Raw genomic sequence first — 10,008 nt, forward strand, 5'->3', positions numbered from 1 at the left:
ACATACTTCTGCATTTCTGAAAAAGAATAAAGCAACAGGCTAAAGAATATGCAATTTTCAAAAAAAAAAAAAATTCCTATTTAGATGCCAAGTTATACAAAGTTTCTGCAGAAAGTTTAGTGCTTTCCTCCCCATTTGTCTAGTCATTTAACATCCCCTCCCATGTACAAAGAAGTTAGACACTCAATACTTACTTGTTGTGAAAACAAACAAAAGAACTGATATAAAAATTGTGGTGTAATAAAGCATACATTCTGAAAAACAAAAATGAAAGGGATTGTTAGTCCTAGAATGTATAACCCCCCTCACACTCAGCCCTGAAAAAAAATGACTTCTATGAAGCTGGCATGAATACATGGAGTGAGTAAAGCATTCCACTGTTTCACTTGGGAAGGCAAAGTAATAAGCTTCATCCTGCACCAGATCTTGTTTTTGAATTAAGGTTCAGTTTAAACAATCATCTTACCATCTACCATTCTCACAAGTATCACCCAATATTCCATATATTTGTGAGAATACTTTACACCAATATAAACACCTTTCCCACTGGTAAAAGCAGCAGAGAATCCTATGGCACCTTATAGACTAACAGAGGTTTTGGAGCATGAGCTTTCGTTGGTGAATACCCACTTCGTCAGATGCATGTCGTCATGCATCTGACTAAGTGGGTATTCACCCACAAAAGCTCGTGCTCCAAAACCTCTGTTAGTCTATAAGGTGCCACAGGATTTTCTGCTGCTTTTACAGATCCAGACTAACACGGCTACCCCTCTGATACTTTCTCACTGGTATAAGTGTGTCCAGACTCAGGGGATGTATTGCTTTAACTATATGAAAAAAGGTTTAGAAAACCCAGACTATAAGGGACAAAACTGGGCATGCTTACTTTTGAGAAAAGACAACTGACGGGGGACCTGATGATACTCTTCAAATATGTTAAGGGCTGTTATAGAAAGAAACTAATCAACTGTTCTCTATGTCCATTTAAGGTAGGACAAGTAGTAATGGGCTTAATCTGCAGCAAGGGAGATTTAGGTTAAATATTAGGAAAAAAACTTTCCAACTCTAAGGGTAGTTAAGCTCTGGAACAGGTTTCCAAGAGAGGTTGTGGAATCCCCATCACTGGAGGTTTTTAAGAGTAGGTTGGAGAAATGCTTGACAGGGATGGTCTAGGTTTTCTTGGTTCTGCCTAAGCACAGGGGGTTGGACTTGATGGTTTCTCAAGGTCCCTTTCAGCCCTATATTTCTAAACAGATATAGGCACAGCAGTACAAAAATGTGTGTGGGTTTGTCTACACTTCCACCTAAATCGGCACTTCTGTGATCAATCCAGCCATGTCAATTCAGTGGCTCTGGTCAAGACAAGCTAAGTTGATGGCAGAGCACTCTCCCATCAACGTCTGTACTCCACCTCTCTGAAAGGTGGAAGGTAAGTCAGCTGGAGAGTGCCTCCTGTCGACAAAGCACAGTCGAGACACCACTGTAAGTCGACCTACGTTACATAGTATATAGAACTGAAGTAGCGCAACTTAGGCTGACTTACAGTGTTAGTGCAGGCCAGTCCTATGTGTACACCAGCCCTTACTGAAAGATGTGAGAATAATAATAAAACAAAAAAAATCTCTATTTTCACCCCAGCTTGTTTACTTGGGCATTAAACAGCACTTTGTGCATAGTTATTTTCACTCTGACTCCTCTACAGTGTCCTGTTGGTGTAGCACTTTCACACAGCAAGAAAGGAAAGATGAGGTTACTTACCTGTAACTGGAGGTTCTTCAAGATACGTGGTCCCTATCAGTATTCCACTGAAGGTCATGCGCATGCACCATGTGCCCAGAGCCAGAGCTTTTCAAAGTGGTATTGCTTGGTGATCTGCACATGTGCCCTTGTATTGCCTTGTGGTTTCGCCTGAGGTGATAAAGGGAGGGGCGGACCGACTGTGTCTTCGGTTCCTTCTTCACCACAGATCTACAGATCCACAGCAGAGGGGAAGGAGGGTGGGTCTGGAATACAGATAGGGACCATGCATCTTGTAAGAACCTTCAGTTACAGGTAAGTAACCTCCTCTTCTTCAAATGCTAGTCCCTATTGTATTCCATTGAAGGTGACTGACCAGCAGTACTTAGAGAGAGGAGGGTGTGAGGAAAATGGTGGAATTGTATAGCAGAGGACCGCTGTGCCAGATGAGGCATCCATCGTAGAATCACATCCCAGAGCATAGTGAGAGGAAAAGGTGGCCACCTTACATATGTCCACAAGGGCCACGTTGTGAAGCATGGTTGTGGTTGATGCTTGCACACTCATGGAATGGGCTCGTATATCATCTCAGGGGAGCACTCTAACAATTGATAGCAGCGTATAATGAACCTTGAGACCCACTTAGAAGTTCTCTGGGTAGAAATAGCCTGCCCTTTAATTCTCTCTGTTATGGTGACAAATAGCCTGGGAGACTTCTGGAACAGCTTTATCCTTTGTAGATAAAAGGCTAGGGCCGCATGCACACTGAGGGAAGGAAGCTGTCATTACTCTTTTCAGTCATGTGGTTTTGGAAAGAAGGTAGTTAGATGTTGAGGTGGAATTGTAAAACCACCTTTGGCTGAAACTTGGGATGCAGTCACAGTGAGGTCTTGTCTTTATAGAACATAGTGAAAGGGGGGCTTGCCATCATGGCTCTCAGTTCACCAACCCTCTTTGCTGAGGTAAGCAACAAGGAAAGCAATCTTCATGGAGAGGAAAGAGAGGGCAAGAGGTCAGCAGTTCAAAGGGAGCTTTCATTAAAGAGGTAAGAAATAGCTGAGGTCCCACTGGGGAACAATAGGCTGAATGAGTGGATAGTTATGCAAAAGGCCATTCCAGGATTTGGGCAGTCAAGGGGTTCACTCCAGGATGGAAAGCATTAATAGTGGCTGCATGCACTCTGACAGAGCTGAGAACACATCCCGAGGTTTTCAGGTGGAGGAAATAGTTTAAGAGCACAGGGATGTGCACAGCTTCGGGGGCCTAGAAGGTGAAGTGCGTCCATTTGGCCAGATAGGATCACCTCATGGAGTCCTTTTGGCTATTCGAGAGGATGTCTTGCACTGTCAATGACCATTCTCATGCTAATAAAAGGTGTCCATCCAAAACCCATGCTGTCAGGAGTAGCGTCCCTGGATTTAGATGCCTGAGTCTGATGATGTGTTGAGTCAGCAGTTCTGGAAATTTCTGCAGCGGAAGTGGAGGTTATGTAGACATGCAGAAAAAAGGGAACCAGAATTAGTGAGGCCAGAACAGAATGATCAGAATGGTCGTCGCTCTCTCCTGCCAAAGTTTGTGGAGGATGCGGGGTAGGAGTCTGTGTATGAGTGAAAGTGTAGTTCGCCCAGTCTGACCAACTGATGACCAGAGCATCACCCAGTAAGTGAGCATCAAGTCCTCCCCGGAGCAATATTGGCAACACTTAGTGTTGGTGTGTGATGCAAAGAGGTTTCCGATTTGTGCATCCCAGCAACTAAAGATACAAGACATAATAATAATGACAACTCCCATTCATGTTCAGTTGCAAAGTTCCTCCTGAGAGAATCTGTAGTCATATTCTGGGGGCCAGACAGATAGTCTGCTGACATGTGCAATGGACCATTCCCAGATGTGAACTGGCTCCATACAAAGCACTGGGGACCTCATGCCCCCTTGTTTATTTATGTAGTGTACTGTGGTGGTGGTGTTGGTGGTGTCTGACATGACGAGGACATGGCAATAGCGGATAGCTGGTAAGAACACATGGTGTGCTTTGCATATTGCCCCAAGTTTGAGTATGTTTATGTGCATCCTGGCTTCCTCCGTGGTCCAGCTCCACCAAACAATGTCTACGTTGTCTGTTGTTACAGCTCTCCAAGCTAGTAGAAAGAGTTTGAGATGATCCCGGAAAGGGGTGGAGAGCAAGAGCTCGGTGTACAGAATGGTTGATGGCTTTCTAGGCAAACTAAGAAATACTGCTTTTGCACTGACTTAGTACGTTGTGTAGAGGTCTGTGCTGCCAGAACAGTTGATGGGTTCTGTGTATCTTACGGTGCTTCTGAAAAGGATCGTAGGCTCATTGGTGGTAGAAGTGTGGAGTTCTATAGCACTGGGCTGGTGGTAGGTGATAATATTTTCTCTTTGGTGCCAGTGCATATATGCCTCAGGATCACAAGGTGATTCTTTAAGCGAATGTAAGAAATCATCAGTTTTCTGTTTGAACGGGTGTAATTCACTGAAGGGAAGGTCCTCGTTTGTGTTCTGTACCTCTCTAGGGAAAGCTGAGGAGTGTTACCAAGATTACTTCCTCATGACAATTCCAGTTGCCAGTACAAGAGAGGATGTGTCCGCTGAATCATCTGCAGCCTGAAGTATGGAACTGGTGACCAACTTGCCTTCCTGTAAAACTGCTTGGAAACGAGTAAGATCCTGCTGAGGTAAATTTACCTTCAAATTTCTCCATCCAGCCAGAGTGTATACTTGGCCATCAGTGCCAAGTAGTTAGAGATTCAGAATTGTAGTCCAGTCAAGGAGAAGACCTTCTGACCCACGAGGTCCAATCTCTTACGCTCCCAGTCTGCCGGGGTGGAGCATGTGTGGTGTTGTTTAGTCTGCTCCGATGCAGTTTGTATTACCATCAAGTTAGGTGGAGAATGTAAAAATAAAAATTCTGACCCTTAAGGGGGAAGGAGATTGAATGTAGTACCTTTTCTTGGCCCTCTCTGGGGTTGATGCAAACGTGGCTGGGTTATGCCACGTGATGTGTGCTGGCTGAAGAAACCCATAAATGATGCGTAAGACCACCTTTGCCTGTACTGATGTGTGCAGAATGTCTAGTAACCGGTGGTAAGTGCCACGACCTTCTTCCAGTGGGATATCAATGGTATTGGTTATTCTCCATAAGAGTTCTTGAAACTGACGATAGTCATCTGGCAGGGAGGAAGATGTCGATGACACAGCTGTATCTGGAGATGACGAAGAAAATCTCCCTGGGTCCCCCAGTACTGTCAGAGCCGGGCTGATCGGTGCCTTGTCTAACCCCATTTCTGAATGACTACCAGATGAAAGATGGGGCAGTGAAACAGGAGAGTTCTCCCCAGCCAGACAAGACTGTTCTAAAGGTGAATATTGGGGCCAGGAACTCCAATATGGCCAACCTGGTTGATCCTGTTGTTGTACTTGTGCCCAAGGAGCCGGATAGCAGCTTCTTGGGTAAGATAAAGGGTGAAACTGCCACAGAGCTGTCAGAACCCTGTGGTAGTCATGTTTCCGGAATGGAAGTGGCACACTGTGCCGGAAGTCCAGATCCCTCAGATTCAGAGGAGTCAGAGTCTTGCATGAATGGCAATACTGGCAGAACAAGAGGTGTTAGAAAGGTACAGCCAGCAGACGGCAGATGTAGTACAGGAGATGGAGCCCTCTGCAGAGGTGAGTGAACTGGAATATGCAGAAACTTTGCTCCTTCCAAAGAAAACAGTTTGTGAGGGCTGGGAGCACTTCTGAATCTCTCCGGAGTCAATGGTATGTCCGGTGTACTGATGGGACCAGAACTAGTAAAGGCATCTATCTCAGGACCAACAATTCACGAGATGCTGGAGGGGTATGTGGATTCGGTGCTGGGACCAGTGGATCTGGCAAGTGGTGTGGCCTCTCATCTCTCTTGGAATATGTAGCTCCCTCCATGCCTGGAAATTGTGGACCATGCAGCGTCCTTCTTGGATTTAAAGGAAGACTTACTACCATGCTTCTGCGCATACTTCTGTGGCTGATGGCCAGGCCCTGACTCGGGGCCTGTAGCACTGGTACCGGCAGATCCAGACGGAGGCTCTCTGGTAGGGGGAGTGGCTCTTGGATTGCTCAGGCTCATGTACAATGGGCCAGGATCCAACTTCAGCCTCATGGCAATCTCCATGAGGTGTTTCTTGAGGTAGAAAGCTTGGCCCTCCGGTGTATAGGCAGGGAAGGAGAGGCAGATATTGCACTTGAAGGTGATGTGGGCTTCCCCTAAACAGTATAAACAGCATTGGTGTTCGTTGCTGATGGAAAATGAGCCAGGGCAGGAAGCAGACTTTTAATCTTGTCATTTTTGGCATAATCCAGAACCCAGACCTAGGAGCTGGGGGTGTGGGAAGAAATATTTGATGAGAAAAAACGCAGAATCCGTGTCCCAAGGAATTATCAAATTACAACAATAAAATCCTAACTATCAAAAAAAAAAAAAACCAAAGTAAGTATTTTGGTAAAATTTTTCAAAACTGAATTACTAAGAACAAGAGATCAGGAGACACTCCAAGCCTGACCATGCGGCAGTGAGAAGGAACTGGAGACACGGTCAGTCTGCCCCGCCCTTTACTGCCTTGGGATAAACCATGAGGCAATACAAGGACACATGCACATATCCCTCATTGGAATACAAAAAGGGACAATCACTTGTAGAAGAATATACTTTTTTTTTTTTTAAAAAGGAAAAAAAAGTGACTCTGTCCACATATTTATGCAAATGACACCATCATAGGACCTAATCACATTAGCCACGCCATCAGGGGCTCGTTCACCTGACCATCTACCAATGTGATATATGCCATCATGTGCCAGCAATGCTCCTCTGCCATGTACATTGGCCAAATTGGACAGTCTCTGCGCAAAAGAATACAAATCTGGACACAAATATTAAAAAACCAGTTGGAGAACATTTCAACCTCTCTGGTCACTCAGCAACAGATTTAAAGGTGGCAATTTTGCAACAGAAAAGCTTCAAAAACAGACTCCAACAAGAAACTGCTAAGCCTGAATTAATATGCGAACTAGATACCATTAACTTGGGTTTGAATAGAGACTGGGAGTGGCTGGGTCATTACACATATTGAATCTATTCCCCATATTAAGTATCCTCACACCTTGTCAGCTGTCTAAAATGGGTCATCTTGATTATCACTACGGAAGTTTTTTCTTCTCCTGCTGATAATAGCTCATCTTAATTAATTAGCCTCTTAAAGTTGGTATGGCTACTTCCACTTTTTCATGTTCTCTGTATGTGTATCTTCTTACTATATGTTCCATTCTATGCATCTGATGAAGTGGGCTGTAGCGCATAAAGCTTATGTTCAAATAAATTTGTTTGGCTCTAAGGTGCCACAAATACTCCTGTTCTTTTTGAAAAAAATAAAAAAAGTGACTGTAGATGACAAAAACTGACAGAGGAACTGGGCTCAGGGTAGTATCCAAGATGACTTAACTCATTTTAAAATTGACTTGGATTTTAAGTTGGTAGAGTAACAATAGCAGCACGCTGGCCTAGGTGAATTCTGCTGCAATATTCAAAAAGATACTTCCAGTGGGAAGTATTCCACATGAATTCTGAAGCAAAATGGGTCTTTCATTTCAAGTGTGCTCTGTTGTATATCAATACCCAGACACTCCCGGGTGGTGGATATTTAATATTTTGGTGATTTAACTGCAAGAATTAAGTCTGACACACATTTAGGCTAGGAAAAAGAATCCTTAGTTCTACTGAACGTCACTAGCACACTGAATAGACTTACCTTATAAAAAAAGTACTGTACAAGGGTTGCTATCCTAATATAGTAAAAGTGACCATGAACAAGAAGCAACTTGGAGAGGAATTTAAACCTTGCTATTGCATAGTCACTGTTTCTTACAGCTTGCCTTCCTTCTTTCCCCATGATTCCTGTAATATTTGGGACATAAAATATAAATGAAATTAGAGTAAATCATGCAGAAAAAGTAAATTTATGAAAATATACATTTGAAAGCGACAGGTTATCTTCTATACACTTTCACATTTTAAAGACTCCAATAGCTATTGATAACAATAGGGGGCAACACTTTTGAAAATTAGAGAATCAGCTTCAGTCAAGGTTCCTGGACCAGTTAGACCAAAATACTACTGCATTTACACCTGAATGACAGTTTATAGCGAAAAAAACGTTAAGTGGTAAAACTTTAGTTACCTCTATAAAGAGAATACCTTCAATTCTGTGTCAAGAGAGATGTTCAATAGTGTCTTAAGTAACAGCTGAAGATAATTAAGAGAATACCATTTTATGGGGGTCTAGATTCTGATGTGCAGTATAACGGACATGAGCTATTCATATTTAAGATATTGTCTTCAGAAGGCAAATGGTCTTCCATTTTAGATCCCACTGAAATTCTGACATACTGCATGCAACTGCGTGTTTAAAAATGATTGGAAGATTGATGTATTGTCATTTTCAGGTGTAAAAATGTCAAGTTCAGCAGTTTAAAAGTACAAGTACAGACTAATTCTACATACAGTAAAATGCTTTAATAAGAACACAAGCTTAAATATTTATATCAAGTGAAAGTTCTGAAAAAGGTCAGTTACCTATGCCAACATGCGCTTCTTGTATCATGCTTACATCATTAGCCCCATCACCAATGGCTAATGTTATAGGTTTCTCTGGAGATGTTTTTAACAGTCGTACTACCTGAAGAGGAGGAGGAAAAAAGGAAAAGGTTGGTGGGGGGATTTTCAGGTTATAAATCTTCACTATGAGTAGCTTAAACAAATGCAACCACCAGTGAACCCCAGGGATAAGCATGCTTGGATAAGAGTATCTCCAGCATGTCACATAAATTCATAGCTCTATTGGAAAAGCCTCTTGTTTCTGAACACAACTTTTAGGATATGTCTACATTGCAATCAAATATGTGAATACAGCTTGGGTAGGTATACCTACGTGAGCTTTAATCCAGCAGCGAAGACATGGCAACATGTGCTTCAGCATAGGCCGTACAAGCGGCTTGTAGCCCTGGGTACACACTTGAGTTCCTAGCCTGCACTGTTTATGCTGCCACATCTTCACTGCTGTTTTAAGCTCTGCTGTCTATATTAAAGCTAACCAAGGCATGCCTACCTGAGCTGCAATCACACCTTCAATTGCAGTGTGGACATACTCTGAAATCAGAAATTACACATTTCTCCAGGCTATTACATATAACCGTCTCCCCACATAACCATCTGCTCATGTCGAGGGCGGCGTACCAGTCCCCAGGATCCAAGGACGGGATAGTAGTTCCCAGGGAGACCATGCAGAATTTCGACTTAAGCATCCATTTGTTGAGCCCTGCAAGTCTAGAATAGGTCTGAGGCCTCCCTTGGACTTGGGAATCAGAAAATAGTGGGAGTAAAACCCCTTCCCCCTCTCTTCTAGCGGTACCTCCTCTATGGCTCCTGTGGCGAGGAGATACTGCACCTCTTGTAAGAGGACTTGCTCGTGAGAGGGGTCCCTGAAGAGGGGCTGGGATGGGGGGCGGGAGTGAAGCAAATTGGAGGTGGTAACCTTGCTTCACCATGCGCAGAACCCAAAGGTCCGAAGTCAGTTGGGACCATGCCGGGAGGAAGTAGGAAAGATGGTTGGAGAAGGGAGGGAAAGGATCCTGCTTTGAGACTGGTACGCCGTCCCTGGGCGCACCTTCAAAAGCTGGCCTTAGGCCCTGGTGGTGCCTTTGAGTGCCCTTGGTTCTGGCCCTCTTCGGGGCCGGACTGGCGCCTACGGCCACTCCGCCCACGCCTCCTACTGAGGTCCTGTCTGTTCCGTGGCGGAAAGTACGGGCGGCGAGGTTGGGGTCTGAAAGGTCTACGTTGGGTCACTGGGGTGTGCATGCCCAATGATTGCATGATGACCCTATTGTCCTTCAGGCTCTGCAACCTGGGATCAGTCTTATCCGAGAACAAACCCTTGCCCTCAAAGAGTAAGTCCTGGATAGTGTACTGAAGCTCGGGAGGCAAGTTAGAAACCTGAAGCCAGGAGATACGCCTCATGGTGATGCCTGAGGCCAAGGTCCTGGCCGCTGAGTCAGCCGCGTCCAGGGAGGCCTGGAGAGAGGTCCTGGCCACTTTTTTGCCTTCCTCCAGGAACGCGGTAAATTCCTGGCGTGAGTCCTGGGGTAGCAGTTCGGTGAATCTACCCACCTCTGCCCAGGTATTATAGTTATACCGGCTCAGTAGAGCCTGCTGATTGGCCACTC

The 10,008-nt window shown here is 44.5% G+C and overlaps 1 protein-coding gene across 3 annotated transcripts in view; it reads right to left on the reverse strand.

The window, feature by feature from the left end:
• ATP11B (ATPase phospholipid transporting 11B (putative)) overlaps positions 1–10,008 on the reverse strand; it is a 109,252-nt gene that overhangs the window by 30,968 nt on the left and 68,276 nt on the right. For all 3 annotated transcript variants that reach the window (XM_032784853.2, XM_032784852.2, XM_075068371.1), the window contains 3 exons: positions 8,363–8,465; positions 7,539–7,684; positions 195–254 (listed from right to left, as the gene is read on the reverse strand). In XM_032784853.2, the coding sequence (XP_032640744.1) occupies positions 195–254; positions 7,539–7,684; positions 8,363–8,465 (309 nt within the window). The remainder of the gene's footprint in view (positions 1–194; positions 255–7,538; positions 7,685–8,362; positions 8,466–10,008) is intronic.

This window comes from Chelonoidis abingdonii, chromosome 8 (genome assembly GCF_003597395.2).
Source record: "Chelonoidis abingdonii isolate Lonesome George chromosome 8, CheloAbing_2.0, whole genome shotgun sequence".
NCBI lineage: Eukaryota > Metazoa > Chordata > Testudines > Testudinidae > Chelonoidis > Chelonoidis abingdonii.